At 60.1% G+C, this 17,194-nt stretch overlaps 1 protein-coding gene across 2 annotated transcripts in view; it reads left to right on the top strand.

The window, feature by feature from the left end:
* ATCAY (ATCAY kinesin light chain interacting caytaxin) overlaps window positions 1–17,194 on the top strand; it is a 90,082-nt gene that overhangs the window by 11,609 nt on the left and 61,279 nt on the right. The window contains exons 3-12 of one of the 2 annotated variants that reach the window (XM_086699494.1): window positions 1,132–1,190; window positions 3,864–4,085; window positions 5,710–5,895; window positions 6,163–6,265; window positions 7,397–7,528; window positions 8,228–8,314; window positions 11,110–11,208; window positions 11,891–11,926; window positions 13,887–13,958; window positions 15,130–15,159. In XM_086699494.1, coding sequence (XP_086555620.1) covers window positions 1,132–1,190; window positions 3,864–4,085; window positions 5,710–5,895; window positions 6,163–6,265; window positions 7,397–7,528; window positions 8,228–8,314; window positions 11,110–11,208; window positions 11,891–11,926; window positions 13,887–13,958; window positions 15,130–15,159 — 1,026 coding nt within the window. Of the gene's footprint in view, window positions 1–1,131; window positions 1,191–3,863; window positions 4,086–5,709; window positions 5,896–6,162; window positions 6,266–7,396; window positions 7,529–8,227; window positions 8,315–11,109; window positions 11,209–11,890; window positions 11,927–13,886; window positions 13,960–15,129; window positions 15,160–17,194 lie in introns of both variants that reach the window. The other variant, XM_086699493.1, reaches the window with a different exon arrangement.

The raw sequence follows: 17,194 nt of genomic DNA, 5'->3' as shown, positions 1-17,194 counted from the left end.
CCCGGCCCCCACGAGCCCCCTCCCCGTCCGTGGACGGGCCTGTTCTGGACGTTTCACGCACGTGGACTCACACCCTGTGTGGCCTCTCGTGTCTGGTTCCCTCCCTGAGCGTCGTGTGTTCGGGGTCCGTTCCTGGGGGGCAGCGGGTGTGGGCGCCTCGCTCCTGCTCACGGCCGAGTGACCTTCCGGTGCGTGAGGGACACATATCCCTTCACCCATCCATGGACACGGCGTGTTTCCACTTTGTGGCTACTGTGAATCATATCACACTGGGGTGTAGGTTTTTTTTTTAAGCTTATTTATTTTTTGGCGGAGGGAGGGACAGAGAGAGAGAGAGAGAGAGAGAGAGAGAGGGAATCCTAAGCAGGCTCCATGCTGTCAGCATAGAGCCCGACACCAGGGCTCGAACCTACGAACCGTGAGATCCTGACCTGAGCTGAAGTCAAGAGTCACGCTTAACTGACTGAACCCCCCCCAGGCGCCCCTGCAGTGTGGGTGTTCGTGTGGACGCACGCGTTCATTTACTTTGTGCCTGTTCCAGTTTGACCTTTGACCTGTATGACCGCAAAGCAACTTCCTGTTCATCCTTCCCCTCCCAGACCCGCCACTGCGCCTGGATGTTCTGGGGGGGGGGGGCGGCAGGAAAGGAAGAGTAACAGACAGAGGGAGCGAAGGGCTTTGAAAAGGAGAGGAGGAAGCATTCCATCGCCCTCCTCTCCCCACGCTCTGGCTCCCCGTTGGGCTGAGCCTGCACTGCTGAGTTGCAGAGGTGAATTAGGGCTTCCCTGAGTCAGCACGCCCCGCGGCAGCCCCGGGCTCTCTGCACACCTTCTGCCTCCCGGGATGGAGTATTTCGCCGGGAGCAAAGGAGCCGGGGCGCCTGGGGTCCAATGCACCGGCGTTGAGCTCCCCAAAGCGGTCCAGGCGTTGCCAGGAAAAAACCGCCTGGTTTTGCAAATCCATGCCCGGCCAAGCATCAAGGGGCACAAATGCATGGTCGGTGGCGTTACTTTAGAAGACACCCAGGGACTCCCCAGACCCCCCCCCCCCCCCCGCCCCGAGTCTTGTCCATGCTGTTTGTTTGCACTCCGCGCTCTGGTGACTGATACCTGCTCTCTGCTGGGTCCGCAGGCCACTCCCGGAAGAGACAGGGATGGACCCGCTTGGCAGCCCCACGGAAGACACGTCCTGTAAGTTTCCACGGGTACAAAACCGGGCACGCTGTTTCCAGGTCCCGCTCTGCCTGAGGCCGTAGGTGTCGAAATGTCCGAGGCGGGCCGTCAGGGAAGGGGGGCCTTCTGCGCGAGGCCTGGAGGGAAAGCGACCGTTGGGGGTGCGGAGGGGGAGATGCGCGGCCGAGTCGTGTGGTGTTGCTGTGTATCCTTCAGCTGGTTGCCCGGCCTCTCTGTGCCTCCAAGTCCTTATTATTAAATGCAGGTCGTGAGCTCCCCGCGGAAGGGGGACTGCCAGGATTAAATGAGGTGACATGTGTTAAGTGCCCAGGGGACGCCAGGCGCAAAGTCAGCCCTGGAGGGCTCTGCTGTCCTAAGCGCTCAGGAAGGCTCACGGCTCTGAGGACCCAAAGCCCCAGAATTTGGGGACAGGGGGTCCAGGACAGCCAGAGGAACTGTCCTAAACATGTGTTCTCCTCAGTGGCATCCCCTCATGTGGTCTTGCTGGGGGGGGGCCCACTCTGCCTGCGTCTCCCCCGTGCAGCTCATCACAGCTCATCCTACCCTTTCGGAGGAAAGACTGACCAGAGAGGGACAGCCGCGCCCCTGATATCACACAGCAGTAAGAGCTAAGACCAGCTTGTCCCAGCTTTCTGGGGCCACTCAGGATGGTTGGCCCCCCTAGAGTACTGGGCCTGCTTCTGACCTGAGCACATGGACTCTGCCTGTCGTTGTCACCCCCAGAGGGTGATCTTGGGCGAGTCCCCTGACTGTGTTGGCGTTCTGTTTCCTACCTCTGCAAAACGAGAGGTGTGTGACAACCATACGCCTCTTCCTAGGTGTGACTGGTTGAATCGCAGCCCCCAAAGCATATCCAGATCCTAATCCTGGAATCTGTGAATGTCCCCTCACATGGCAAAAGGGACTTCACAAATGACATTTAGTTAAGGAGATGGAGAGACTTGGTGGTGAATTTTATGCGTCCACTTGGCTGGGCCACAGTACCCAGAGATGTAGTCAAGCATTATTCTAGAGGTTTCCATTGAAAGTCACTCTTTCAATGAGATTCACATTTAAATGACTAGACTCTGAGTAGAGTAGATTGCATTTCCTACTATGGGTGGGTCTCATCTAATCAGTTGAGGGCCATAAGAGGAAGAAGACTCAGGGCAAAATTCCTCTTCAGCTGTGAACACGTGAAACCCCGGCAGGTTATTTGCTTCCAAAATATGACGGTGGGACAGGCATGGGATAGATGTCCTCATTCCGAAAAGCAGAAACAGGAGGAAAGAAAGGGATCGTCAGTCCCAGCAAGTCTGAAATTTGGCAGGACAAATTCCATCAGATTTTTTTTTTTTTTTTAGTGAAAATTCTATTCGATTTTCTTTCTTTTATTTTTGAGAGAGAGAGAGAGAGAGAGGGAGGGACAGTGCAAGTAGGGGAGGGGCAGAAAGAGAGAGAGAGACACAGAATCCCAGGCTCCACACTGTCAGCACGGAGCCCGACACGGGGCTCAAACTCACGAACCGTGAGATCATGACCTGAGCCGGAACCAAGAGTCAGACGCTTAGTCGACTGAGCCCCGCCCCCGCCAGGTGCCCCATGACTATTTTGTTTTTACCGTTTTCTGCAGAAGCACACATTTATATCCCAGTGTGTGTCCTGAGGCGGTCACCTCTGACCCGTGGTTTAGGGCTGGAGAAATTCAAAGACAAAAAGGGGAAGGAGCTTGTCCGTTGAATTACGTGTCGATGAATGTCTTCATCTGGCGAGAGAGGGCCAGGGCTCTCCTATTGGCTCATTTATTTTGTCCTCACTGTCCACCGATGATTCCGTCCGCTGACGCTTCTGGGGGAAGAGTTCCCAAGGTCTCTGGAAGAACAACCTGTCTCCCTTGAGCTGGCTCAGGGGCATCTGGGGGCTTCCCCCCCCCCCCCCCGTAAGGCAACCTCTGTCAGGGGCTAGCCCTGCTCAGCTAGCTGTCGGATCAGCTTTAACCCCTTGGAGGCAGCCCCGGGGGGGGGTGGGGGGGGGAGACCACCTCATACAAGGAGACCAGAGTTTCAGCTAAGAGTCTTCAGGAAAAAGCAGTTCAAACCATGAGGCATACCCACGCTGACCAGCTCCAGAGAGATCCCTCTGTGCCTCAGTTTGCTCACCTGGTAAAGGGGACGATAACAGAACTCGCCTTGTGCGGATATCGCAAAGTCGAAACAGGAAAACGCTTGGGGGGGGGGTGCTGCGGAGAGGGCCTGGCCCATGCGATGTGATCAGTAAACTTCAGCGATTATGGAGGTGGACATCACTGAGAGGTGAAAAGCAGAATGTGGGCGTCCTCTGCCAGCCCCATCCGGAAGGCAACAGTGATCGCAGGTGTCGGCAGGCCCACCGTCTAGAGCCGGGCAGGCCATCCGTGTGACCCTGACCTGACTCACCGTTGCGAGTCTCACCTAGCGGCCGGTAAAATTAAGTCAGGCTCCGTCTGCGGGGTCACAGAGCCGGGAAGCAGCGAGGTCCAGGCACCCGCCCTTGACGTCCAGGCGGCAAGGGCACAGCATGAACCTGTCCGGAAGGGATGTCGCCTGACTTGCAACCACATGGTGGGGCAGACCTCTCACCGGATCAGGAACCGGGCAGGGGGAGCAAGGAGGAAGAAGCCACAGTTGTTTTGTTCTCCCGTTTTCCAAACAGCCCCTCCCAACACATTGAACTTCAACGGAGCTCATCGTAAGCGGAAGACACTGGTCGCCCCCGAGATCAACATTTCGCTGGATCAGAGCGAGGGCTCCCTGCTGTCCGACGACTTCCTGGACACCCCTGATGACCTCGATATCAACGTGGACGACATCGAGACCCCGGACGAGACCGACTCGCTGGAGTTTCTGGGAAATGGCAATGAGCTGGAGTGGGAAGGTGAGGCCCAGGGCTGCTCCCCACGGGCTCAGCTGGGACAGGGGCTCCAACCCAGGGCTCATGGAACAGCCCCGGGAGGGTCCCTCCTCCGCTGCGACCCCACATCCGTTTTTCTTGAGGACTTGAGGGTTTTTCCAGGGGGCGTGGCTCTCCCGTGATTCTCAAAGGTGACCACGTCCGAAATGAAGTGCCTCCAACTCGTTGCACAGCTGTCTGGGGAGCATTTATTCGGGAGCAGATCTTGACTGGGGTGCGGGGTGGGTGGCGGGGATGTGGCAGGAAGAGGGGGTGCCCAGCCCCAAGCACGGTCGCCAGAAAGACAAACGCGAGGCACCAAAGCCAAAACGCACAAGCTGATCGCCCCTGGTGCTCAGTGCTGTGAGGGAAACAAGGTGAGATGTTGGGACGGGGCAGAGGGGCTCACCCGAGGGGTGGTCCTGCCCCAGGGGACACAGGGCCGCGTCTGGGGACGTCTGGGGCCATCGCACTGGGGCTGCTCCTGGCACTGAGTGGGGCGGCCAGGATGCCCACCCGGGACGCCCCGAACGTGTGCAGTGCTGAGACGGGGAAGGATCGACGTTACCTCTTTAGCTGTTTGCTGGAACTGGGCCTCGAAGCCACCCGGCCCTCGGTGGGCTGGAGGGAGGGAGGGAGGGAGGGAGTTTCCACCCCTGATCCAATCGCCCTGTCGTCACGGGTCTACCCCGTTTTTCTATTTCTTCCTGAGCCAGTTCTGGTGGCTTGTGCGTTTCTTAGAATTTAATTTTTTTTTTAACGTTTATTTATTTTTGAGACAGAGAGAGACAGAGCGTGAATAGGGGAGGGGCAGAGAGAGAGGGAGACACAGAATCTGAAACAGGCTCCAGGCTCTGAGCTGTCAGCACAGAGCCCGACGCGGGGCTCGAACTCACAGACCGTGAGATCATGACCCGAGCCGAAGTCAGACGCTTAACCGACTGAGCCACCCAGGCGCCCCGCGTTTCTTAGAATTTAGCCGTTTCGTCTAGGCCACCCGACACGTGTGCAGTGATTTGTGGGATTCTCTCGTCATTGTGTTTATTCCTGTCGCCCCAGAGGGGTTTTAGATGGGCCTCTGGTGGCTGAGGTAGGGGACACGCCGGAAGGAGGGGTCAGGGCTGGATGAAACACGGGAGGCGGAGGAGGACCGGGCCGTGGAGAGCCGCGTGCGCCGCTAGGGGCCGGGCAAGCGTGCAGGGGGTCCCGGTGCCAGGCTGCATCGTCTCTCCGTGTGCCAGGCTCCAAGGAGGGCACAGAATGAGAGCGCCCGTGCCCTTGAGCGCCCTCGCGGTTTGATGAAGCAGACAGACACGTTCACAGGCCCCGAGCCCCAAGCCCACAGAGTGCTCTAGGAAGCCAGGCTTTCTGGAGAAGGTGGCATTTGAGCCGGGCCGTGAAGGGAGAGCGGGGGAAGGGGGGGAAGTGGACGATCAGGGCCTCTGGGCGGGGAGAAGCACGTGGGCAAGGTCACGGGGGAAGCAGGAGGGTCACGCGTCCACAGGCAGCAGAGGCAGAGGGGGCCGGGGCGGGAGGCTGGGACCCAACGTCTGGACTGAGACGTCCCTTCTGCTCCCTCCCCCCCCCCCCCCCCCCGGCTGGCTTCCAGATGACACCCCGGTGGCCGCCGCGAAGAACATGCCCGGTGACAGTGCAGATCTGTTCGGGGACGGCGCAGTGGAGGACGGCGGTGCCACCAACGGGCGCCTCTGGCGGACGGTGATCATCGGAGAACAAGAACACCGGATTGACCTGCACATGATCCGACCCTACATGAGGGTAGTGACCCACGGAGGTGAGACCGCACCCCGCGAGCTCCCCCTGGCTCCAGCCGGGCCGACCGGGGGTCATCAGAGGCTCCCTCTGAAGCTCAGTCTCTTCATCCGAGACACAGGGGCGTTAAGCCCGGTGTCCCCATCAGAGGCAGGCCGATCAGGGGTCTGCGGCTCCCCAAGAGCTCCCATGACTCAGAGCCGTGCCCTCCGGGAAGGAAGGGGCTGGCTGGCGAGGGGGTGGCGGGGCAGCTCGGAGCGCGAGCCACTCACCGGCCGCCTCTCCCCAGGGTACTATGGCGAGGGTCTCAACGCCATCATCGTGTTCGCTGCCTGCTTCCTCCCGGACAGCAGCTCGCCTGACTACCACTACATCATGGAGAACCTCTTCCTGTAAGTGGCCCGCCCGCCCGCTGCGCCCCGTGCCCGTGGCTCCAAGAGCCCCAGCCCGTGGGCTGGACCAGGCTCCTAGGACCACCCCTCGTCACTCCCACTTACTGAGCCTTTACTCTTTGGCGGCCCGCGAGGCCACGCGCTTCACGTGTGGAAACGCAGTCCACGCTCTGGGCAACCCTGTGGGGCGGACACCTCCTCCTACAGGTGCAGCCCCCAACACACAGACAGGTTCAGTCACTCGCCCAAGGACACAGGGGTGCAGCTTCATAACGATGGCGTAACGCACCTGGCAGGTGACAGAAAGAGCTCAGTAAACGTGACCTACTTCTGTTCTAGTGATTATGGAGGTTTCCTTCTGACTCGGTGGGGCTCCGGTGCCCGGTGGTTCAGAGGACGAGGAGGCACCTGGGGGAGGTCAGGGCAGGAAGGGGCCCCAGAATCCAGGGAGCCCAGCCTCCCCCCACCCCCCACCTTCAGGTGGGGAAGTAGAGGCTGAGACAGAGGAAAAGGTTTTCTGGGGCACCGGGGTGGCTCAGGTCATGATCTCGCGGCTCGCCAGTTCAAGGCCCACGTCGGGCTCCGCGCTCACAGCGTGGAGCCCACTTTGGACCCTCTGTCCACCTCCCTCTCTGCCCCTCCCCTGCTCGCTCTCTCTCTGTCAAAATAAACAGACATTTAAAAAAATAATAATAACAGTAAACAAAAAGAAAAGAGTTTCTAAAGTCGCTCAGGGAGAGACGGGGCCGGGACGGGACCCCGGGGCCGTGACGTCTGGTGCGGTGGGCCGTCCACTGTGGGTGCCGGTTCCCCGGCCGTCCCCGGGGCCGTTGGGACCCCCTCTCCGGATTATCGGAGACGCTAAATGCTGTCGTGCGCGTAAAACCCTTGGTGCCTAATAAGTGCTTAGTGAAATGGTGACCCCCGCTATCCCTAGGCCCACGGCCACTAACTTGGGGTGGGCCGGGGTCTGCAGCCACGCCACCCCGAGCAGGCGGGGCTGGCCCAGCACGGCCGGCGGCAGCAAAGAGCGCAGGCGCCCACGGGCGCTGCGTCCCGCGGACGGGGGGCGGGGCTTCCTAACTCTGGCCCCCCCCCCGCCGGGCCCCCATCTTCCGCACACGTGACCAGGTACGTCATCAGCAGTCTGGAGCTGCTGGTGGCCGAGGACTACATGATCGTCTACCTGAACGGCGCCACCCCCCGGCGGAGGATGCCTGGCATCGGCTGGCTGAAGAAGTGTTATCAGATGATCGACAGGAGGTGCGTGCGTGGGCGGAAGGGCCCGGGAGGGAGGGGTTTTCGCCCCCGCGGAGCAGGGGACCCCGGAGCCCCGCCCCCCCGGAAGGAGGCGTGGCCGTCGGACAAACGACCTCAGACCGGGCTTTTGAACGGACTTGATCGGCTCCTGAGTCTGTTCCGTGCGTCTCCTGGCTCCTGGGGGGGAGAGGGGGGGCACCGGCCGTCCTTGGCGCCCCCAGCTTGGAGGCGCGCCGCCCCCGTCGTGGTCACGCGGCCTTTCCCCGTGTGTCTGCGTCCAAACGTCCCCTCTTTATAAGGACACCAGTGATTGGATTACGTCCCATCCTGCCCTGGTGTGACTTTTAGAGAATTATGTCGGCCATGACCTTATTTTCTAAACGATGTCCCCGTTCTGAGGTCCAAGAGGTTAGGACTACAACATACAAATCTGGGGGGGGGGGGGGTGGACGCAGTTCAACGTGACCACAACAGGGGGTCAGAACCAGGGTGCCCCAGGACATCCTTCGGGGATGGGCCGCGCGGCCACGCAGTCAAGAGCTCAGGCCCTGAATGAAGTGACACCTGGGGCTAGAGGTCAGCGTGGCCCCCACAAACCCCGCAAAGGGGGCTCGGTCTTCTGGACCCCCCCCCCAAAGCCTGGATCTGCCCGCCGGGAGCCCCTCCCTCCCCAGGGCCAGCTTGCTCTGCTTCCCCACGCAGATTGCGGAAGAACCTGAAGTCGCTGATCATTGTGCACCCGTCCTGGTTCATCCGCACGGTGCTGGCGGTGTCCCGGCCTTTCATCAGGTGAGGCCACGGCCGGGGCGGGCTCGCGCGTCTTTGTTGGGAATCCGAATCTTCCAGCTTCTCTGCGTCGGATGCGGACCTTGGCCTCAAGCTGTTTAAATCATGTGCGTTGTTAGTATTAAGGGACGAACACAGGAAAAATATTAGCAAAGCAGCTGTCCCATCCTAAATGCCGGATACCTCGTAACGTGACAGCCACCACCGGAGAGGCTGACGCCGTCACACCCGTCGCGTGGATGAGGGATCTGGGGCTCAGAAGGGTCAAGGCACGCAGCCAGGGTCACACGGCCAGGTGCTCGCCCGCCACACTCCCCCCCGCCCTGTCCACTCCAGAACCTGTGGGGGGACCATTAGGACGCGAGGAGGGTCTGACCCACTCCCGGCAATAATGTCACGAGCCACGTGTGCCTTGGGGGGTCCTCGAGACCACCCTCAGGTTTGACGAGTCCCTGGAAGGACTCCCAGAGCTCAGAAAAGCTGTCGCGGTTTCCTACAGAGGAAGGACGCGGGTTAAAGTTGGCGAAGCTCGAAGGTGCATATGGAGGTCCCAGGCGGGCAGTTGTCCCCTCCCCGGGGGTGGTAACAAAAGCCCTTAATTGTCCCTGCGAAGATGTGTGACAGCATACAGGAAGGTCCACCAACCGGGAAGCTCACCTTGCTGTCTAGGGTTTCGCTGTGGTTTGGCCACATGGGGACCGAGTAGCCAGGGGGCTGACCTTAGTCTCCAACTGGAGCCGCCCCAGACGTCACGCCAATGTGGCGTGCCCGAGACCTGCACCATAAACCACATCTTTTTAAGTATATATATATATTTTTTTTCAATGTTTGTTTTGAGAGAGAGAGAGAGGTAGCCTGAGTTGGGGAAGGGCAGAGAGAGAGGAGAGAAAGGATCCCAAGCAGGCTCCATGCTGTCAGCACAGAGCCGGATGTGGGGCTCGAACCCACGTACTGTGAGATCATGACCTGAGCGGAAACCAAGAGTCGGACACTTAATGGACTGAGCCACCCAGGCGCCCCGAGAGAGAGAAAGAGAGAGAGAAAATCCTAAGCAGTCTCTGTGCCGAGCCTGACTCGGGGCTCGGTCTCGTGACGGTGAGATCTCCACCTGAGCCAAAATCAGGAGTCAGACGCTTAAGGGACTGAGCCACCCAGGCGCCCCCTGAATGTATATTTAATTTGACATGACTCAGAGCATTGAATTGAATCCAGGTCCTTCGGGGGAGCCTGGTGGGCTCATTCGGGAGAACACGCAGCCCTTGATCTCAGGGTCCTTGAGTTCGAGCCCCAGGTTGGCAGTACAGATTGCTTAAATACATATACTTAAAAAAAGAAAGGAAGGAAGGAAAGAAGGAAGGAGGGAGGGAGGGAGAGAAAGAGGGAGGGAGGGGAGGGAAGGAAGGAAGGAAGCTCACGCTTTGTCTCACTGTTTCTCAAAAATAAATGTATAAAAAATATTTTACAAAATGTGACTTGCCCTGCATGAAAGCAGTCGGATTTGCTCATAACAGCACACATGGCCGCTTTGTGACGCCCCGTGGGGAGCGTCTGTCATGCCTAATCACTTACCGTCGGCCTTTCTGCCAAGCAGCTGCTTTATTTTTCCCATTAGGGACGCTGTGTGTCATTCATTCCTCATGTGTCTCCCTTTGCATCGGACGCCGGAAAGCCTGAGCCGAGTTTTATTTTTTTTTTTTATTAAAAAAAATTTTTTTTAACGTTTCTTTATTTTTGAGACAGAGAGAGACAGAGCATGAACGGGGAGGGTCAGAGAGAGAGGGAGACACAGAATCGGAAACAGGCCCCAGGCTCTGAGCCATCAGCCCAGAGTCTGACGCAGGGCTTGAACTCACGGACCGCGAGATCGTGACCTGAGCCGAAGTCGGACGCTCAACCGACGGAGCCACCCAGGCGCCCCATGAGCCGAGTTTTAATCTGACCTCTCGACGTAGATACGAAACGTCTCAACACGCTCTTGTAGACCCCTGACTCCGTCTTACCTTTTCCTTTTTTTTTTTTTTTTTTTTTTACCATTAACTCGATTATTTTATCGTTTGCTGTCGTGCCGTATCCTCTCGGCCTTCTGTTTGTCATTTAGAAAAATGACTCGACTTTCAAAAAAGCTTTTAAAAACTTGTTCCGATGCTGCTTTATTTTTGAAGAGACAGAGTGCGAGCAGGGGAGGGGCAGAGAGAGAGGGAGCCAGGGCCTCGGAAGCAGGCTCCGGGCTGTGGGCGCAGAGCCCGACGCGGGGCCCGGTCTCCCCGACTGTGGGATCGCGACCTGAGCCGAAGTCGTCCGCTCAGCCGACCGAGCCGCCTGCCCGGGGGGCCCTCGAAAAAAACTTATTTTATACTTCAGCAAAATTAGGTTTAAGTTAGATTTTTTTTTTTTTAAAGTTTTTATTTATTTTTGGGACAGAGAGAGACAGAGCATGAACGGGGGAGGGGCAGAGAGAGAGGGAGACACAGAATCGGAAACAGGCTCCAGGCTCCGAGCCATCAGCCCAGGGCCTGACGCGGGGCTCGAACTCACGGACCGCGAGATCGTGACCTGGCTGAAGTCGGACGCTTAACCGACTGCGCCACCCAGGCGCCCCTAAGTTAGATTTTTAAAAATAACAGTAACCGCGAGTTCAAAGCCACACGCTGGTGACAGAGCCCCGCGTGGCAGCAGACAGCCTGGCTCCGGGTGCGGACCGAGAGAGGCTGCTCTTTCTGAAAGGACGGGCTGTGAGTCTCTGTGCCCTCGCGCGCCCCGGGCCTGGACTTCACGCATGTCCCTCTTTGTCCCACCAGCGTCAAATTCATCAACAAGATCCAGTACGTGCACAGCTTGGAAGATCTGGAACAGCTCATCCCCATGGAACACGTGCAGATCCCCGAGTGCGTGCTACAGTGAGTGTCCCCGTGCCGTGGGGGCGCCCCCTCCCCCGGCCCCAGCGCGCCCAGGCTCCGCGCCTCCCCTCTGGGGGGGGGGGGGGGGGCCGAGAACCGGACGCCGGACGTGAGTGGGAGCAGCAGACCCGGGGAGACACGGTGAAACAAGCCCACGTGAGATCGGAGAACACGTGGGCCCCCCGGGCATCTCCGCGGAGGGCGGGGCCGGCCAGCCGTGGCCCACAGCTTGTTGTATAAATAAAGTTTTATTGGCACACGGCCCCGCCCATCCATGGCTGCCTTCGAGCCGCATCGGAATTGAGCAGCTGTGGCGGAAACCGGCCTACGGAGTCGAAAATATTACGCCGGGGGGGGGGGGGGGGCGTGTAGACCGACCCACGTCCGCGAGGGGTTGCTTTACAATGACCCCGTTCAATTGCTGGTGCCGGATCAGGCACAGAAAACTAATCGGCTGAGCCGTGTCTATACCAGATGCTGGACGAGGCCAGCGGAGTCACTGCCAGAAACGTGAAAAAGACCGTCGGCCCGTCAGTCCCGGCTGCCTTTCTGCGCCCAAGGCTGGCGCGAACTCGGACGTGACAAGGAGATTGTGTCTCCGTTCCCAGAAGGGAAGGGGTCCCCAGGCCGCGCACCTGTGGGGGAGGCGGGCGTCTGAGGAGTTGTACTTTCTGTCTTCCAGGTACGAAGAGGAAAGGCTCAAGGCCAGGAGAGAGAGGTGTGTACAGAGTGCCTCGGGGCGGGGGCTGGGCCGGGCCTACCTTGGGGGGGGGGGGTGGGTAACAGGTGGCTTTGGCCCAGCAGGGGCCGATGACGCCCTCGCGTTTGGTGAGGGCTTTGAGTCAGACCGCGGTTCGAATCTGCTCCGTCACGGAGGGACGGTAGGCGAGCAAAGACTTCACAGCCACCGTGGGGGTTACTCTGAGGAATGAGGACAAGGGGACCCCCCGGGCGAAAAGTGGCTCATAGTAATCGCGGTAAAATCAAGTCATCCGCTGACAGAGGGGGCACAGGTTCCGTTCTCGGCCCCGACAGCCCCAGAAATGCGCCTTCAATAACCTACTGGTTCGGTTTTCGTTGATCGCGTCACCAGGGGTGGCGGTCACGGGACCTCAGGGCGATCGCGGCCCCACCCAGTTATGAGGCCCTCATGCCGTCCCCCGGATGCGTTCATATTCCGCCCCCACCCCCCGGAGCTGGGCAGGGCCAGGATTCCCGACAGCATCTTGCAGCCCAGGAATCCGAGGCTCAGAGAGGCACGGGCACCTGCCCCAGGCCACACAGCAAGCCTGGGGGAGGGTTGGGGCTTCGGGGGGTCGAGAGCGTCTATCGCTGCCAGGCCCCGTGCCAGCCTCCGGGGAGACAGGTGAAAAAGAGTCCTGGTCCGGGGGGCTCCAAATGGCAGAGGAGAGGGGCGCGTCACCGAGTGAGGAAAGCGGGTCCCGGGCAGGGCGGGTGATGTGGGCAGGTGAGCCACATAGTGAGCAGCGCCGCGGAGGCTCCGGGCGGCGTCATGTAGTGATGATGGGCCACGGGCGCCAGGGAGGGAGGCCGAGGGCAGGCAGGACGCCCCGTCCCGTGCGTGGCCCCCGCGTCCACCCGCGTGGTGGCAGGTGGCAGGGGTCCTTCCTTCCCGAGGGCGAGTAATATTCCCACGCGTGGACGGACCACGTTGTGTTTGTCCCTCATCCACGGAGGGACGTGGGTTTGCTGAGGCTGCTGGGAGTCGTGCCGCTGCGGACACGGGCCGCGAACACCCAGCTGAGTCCCCGCGTTCCCGAAGTGGGGTTCCGGGAGCACGTGGCGATGCTGCCTTGAACGTTTTGCGGAACAGCCACGCTGTCCCCGGGGCACGTGGGCTCCCCCCGCCCCCCCCCCCCCCGCAGGACAAGGGCTGCCCCTCCCCCTCCCATGTCCTCATCACTTGTAGTTCTGGTATTTTTGAGAGAAAGAGAGGGAGGGAGAGAGGGGGGGGGAGGGAGAGAGTGGGAGGGAGCGCTCCTGCGGGCGTGTGTGCTCGGCAGTGGGGGAGGGGCAGAGAGAGGGGGCCAGAGGATCCGAAGCGGGCTCTGTGCCCACAGACTGATGGCAGAGAGCCCGACGCGGGGCTCACACTCATGAACCGTGAGATCATGACCGGAGCCCAAGTCTGACAGTTGACTGAGCCGCCCGGGCGCCCCGACTCGTAGTTTTGTTTTCGAGACAGCAGCCACTGCTGGGTGGGAAGTAGAGATGTCTGTCTGTCTGTCTGTCTGTCTGCACTTTTCCCCTTCCTTTCTTCCCCTGCCCTTCTCCATCTCTCGCTCTCTCTCTGTCTCTCCCTGTCTCTCCCTGTCTTTCTCTCTCTCTGCCTCGGCCTCTCTTTGGCCTCCCAGTCTTAGCTGGGGAGGCACGGAGACCAGCACCGCAAGCCGGAATCAGGGCACAGGGGACCGTGTCCAAGGGGCGAGGACCGGTGCCTCCGGGCTGACAGCTGAGAGGAACATTCAGGGTCTTTCCTCCTCCCCATCCTGTCCCCGCTCGTGCCCCCTTCCCCATGGTCGTCTCCGCCGTCATTAACCCCTGGGTTGATCTCTGTGCCCTCGGGGCCCATCCTGGGGCAGCGAGACTCCCCCATGCCACCCTCCGAGGCCACAGCGGGCAGGTTCGTCACCCACGTCCTCTCTCTCCGTCCCCAGCGCCAGGCTGCAGCCCGAGTTCGTCCTGCCCAGGTCTGAGGACAAGCCGGAGGCGGTGCTGGCGGAGGACAGGTAACTGTGCAGGTGGCCACGGCGAGGGCGGCCGAGCCCGCACGTCCGGTAAGAGTGACCACAACGCTCTCGTGACGAGGACAGCAGAGAGCGGGTGTGGATGGCCAGCACGATGCCGGCCCCATCCTGAATGCTCAGTCCCGGGGTCCCTCTTCCCTCCACCCCGGGCCGTCCCCACGGGACACCTGCAGAGGCCGGAATTATATTTAAACCAACAGTCGGGCGCCTGGCGGTCGGTTGAGTGTGTGGAACCCTTGATCTCAGGGGTGTGAGTTCGAGCCCCACCACGGGAGCAAAGATTATTTAAAAAAAATAAAAGCTTTACAGATAAATAAACAAATTAACCAACTGTCCATAAAATGTGAAAGTCTGCTCCTCTCTGGGGCTGGGCTGCCCGTGCCCGGCTTCGGGGGCTCAGCACATGCCCGCCCACTGCCGGGCAAGCCCCCTGGATGGCCAGCCCCAGCCCCGTCTCTTCTCCAGGGGCTTCTTCACCCTCTTTTTTTTTAAGGTCATTTATTTATCTGGTGGGGGGGAGGGGCAGAGAGAGAATCCCAAGCCGGCTCCGTGCTGTCAGCGCAGAGCCTGACGTGGGGCTCGATCCTACCAGCCGTGAGATCATGACCCTGAGCCGAGATCAGACGTCAGACACTTAACCGACTGAGCCCCCCGGGCGCCCCCCCGCGACGGACGGTTTTAAAGTGCACGTTCCAGTGGCCTTTCGGACCCTGGCAGAGCTGTCCGTGCAGCACCCCTCTCTAGTTCCAGAACTCTCTAGTTCCAGAACGTTCCATCACCCCGAACGGACCCCACACCCGATAAGCAGTTCCTCCCGTCACGCCCCCCGCTTTACTTTTCTGACGCCCAGCAGATACGGCCCCAAGCCCCGTGGCGCCTTGCCCCCGATGGGTAGAAAACGCAGCGGGCTCTGCCCCCGCCCCTGCCCCCAGCGTCCAGGACTCAGGGACCGCGGGTAGCTGATGCGGCCGCGAGAGGGGTTCTGCTCTCCGGCGGAGGTTCTGGCTGGTGACCTTTCTGCACGTCCCCGTGGGCGGCCCCCACTCGCTTGGTACCAGCTCAAGGCGAGGCCGAGCCGGCCGCACGGGGCTCGCGGCCAGATGCCAGGGTTCCCCCAAATAGGCAAATAACGCGAAGGCTTCTCTCTTCACAGGCCTGCTCCGGCCACAGATCAGGAAACGAGGTAGGTGGGGAGCAGGGCCATCCCGGTGCCTGTGCCTCAGTGTCCCGGGCGGAGCCCCGCCGCGTGGGAACCGTTCGCCCCACGATTTACTGTTTGGGGGTCGAGGGCTACCGTCCCGGGGAGTCAGAGAGGCTTGGCTTGCCCGTCCCTGCGCAACTCCGGGGGCGCCACCGACGTGATGCCCCAGAGCTAAGCCACGCGGCAGGCTTGGCCGGAGCCAGGCCCCCAAAGCCCGGGCTTTGTAACGCAGCCACGGGCGCGGCGTTTGCCCGCGGCCTGTCTCAGGGTCCCCGCCTGCTCCAGGTGCCGCTCTGTGTGCTGGGGGTCATGGAGACCACCCTCAGGTTCAGGGGTTTGCTACAAGTGCCCACAGAATTCAGCAAAGCTGTCTCGCTTACAGTTATGGTTGAATAAGGTGGAGGGATGAATACGGGTGAGAACGGGCATAAGGAATGTGATGCCCGGGCCCGGAGAGGCCGGAGGTGAGCCTCCCGGTGTGGTCTCCCGGGGGCTTTATCCAGGCAGCCCTTAGCTCGCCCGGCAGTGTCCCCAACCAGGGACGCTACGTCCACGTCCAGGGTATTTCCCGGGGGCGGTCCCTTACGCTTGGCTGACCACTCCCGTGGCTGAGCTCGGTCTCCGCCGTCCCGAGGTCCCGCCGATACCCCCACCCTACATCCCGCTGTTAGCACACGACCCACGGTCCCCAGGGAAACAAAGACACTCTTACCAGACGGGGCGCTCCGAGCGCTGGGGCTCCGGTAAGCACCCGACTTCGACTCGGGTCATGATCTCGAGGTCTGCGAGTTCGAGCCCCACACCCGGCTCTGTGCTGACGGCTCGGAGCCTGGAGCCTGCTTCACATCCTGTGTCTCCCTCTCTCTCCCTGCCCCTCCCCGGCTCACGCCGTATCTCTCTCTCTCTCCCTCTCTCCAAAATAAATAAACATTAAAAAAAAAAATTCTTAGTCTAAACGGTCTTAGACCAGTACTGCCCCGGGCACACCGAGTGGAGGCAAGTTCTCGGTGCCTTTCTGACAAGATGGTCTCAATCCGTGTCTTCTGGGGGTGAGTTTCACCCACAGACACAGAACGCACAAGGAAGTCCCGCACCACAAGCGAAAGCCAGCAGATTCGAGAAAAAGCAGAGTTAGACCCTCCCCTGAATCCTCAGGTAGGGGTGATGAATTAGAAATGTTTAAAATTATTAAAGACCCCAAAGAAGAAATTGTAGGAAGCTACCGGGTGGACGCGCGGACAGATAGGTGGGTGAGTAGGTGGGCGGAGGGAGGAACAGAAGGATGGGTGGCTGGGTTGAAGCTTCCCTCTGGTCCGACCGGTGACATCGGCCCGGGGCCCATTCTCCTGAGGCACCGATTGAGGGGTCCCCTTTGGAAGCACACCTGGAAGGTGGGTGGCAGGCGGCAGACCTTGATGGGCTGGTCCCGCTCTTGCTGCCGAGGGCCCCCCAAAGCCGGGTCGGATCGTGCCGTCCACACATGCACGTGTTCCCCGCATTCTTTCTGTATTTTTTAAGGATAATCGCGTATTTTATTTTTATTCATGTATTTGTTTTAACGCTTATTTGTTTTTGAGAGACAGAGCACAGGTGAGGGAAGGGCAGGGAGAGAGAGAGAGAGGGAGACACAGAATCGGAAGCAGGCTCCAGGCTCCGAGCCGTCAGCACAGAGCCCGACGCGGGGCTCGAACCCACGGACCGCGAGATCGTGACCGGAGCCGGAGTCGGTTGCTTAACCGACTGAGCCCCCCAGGCGCCGCCCCCCACGCCCCCACTGCTGCCCGAGTTCTTTAAAAACAGTAACAACAGGGGTGCCTGGGTGGCGCAGTCGGTTAAGCGTCCGACTTCAGCCAGGTCACGATCTCGCGGTCCGTGAGTTCGAGCCCCGCATCAGGCTCTGGGCTGATGGCTCAGAGCCTGGAGCCTGTTTCCGATTCTGTGTCTCCCTCTCTCTCTGCTCCTCCCCCGTTCATGCTCTGTCTCTCTCTGTCCCAAAAAAATAAATAAACGTTGAAAA

Source organism: Puma concolor, chromosome A2, assembly GCF_028749965.1.
Source record: "Puma concolor isolate L17-30 chromosome A2, mPumCon1.1.hap2, whole genome shotgun sequence".
NCBI classification, from domain to species: Eukaryota; Metazoa; Chordata; class Mammalia; order Carnivora; family Felidae; genus Puma; species Puma concolor.
The sequence above is the reverse complement of the archived record's forward strand: the minus strand, read 5'-3'. Positions and strand labels throughout refer to the sequence as shown.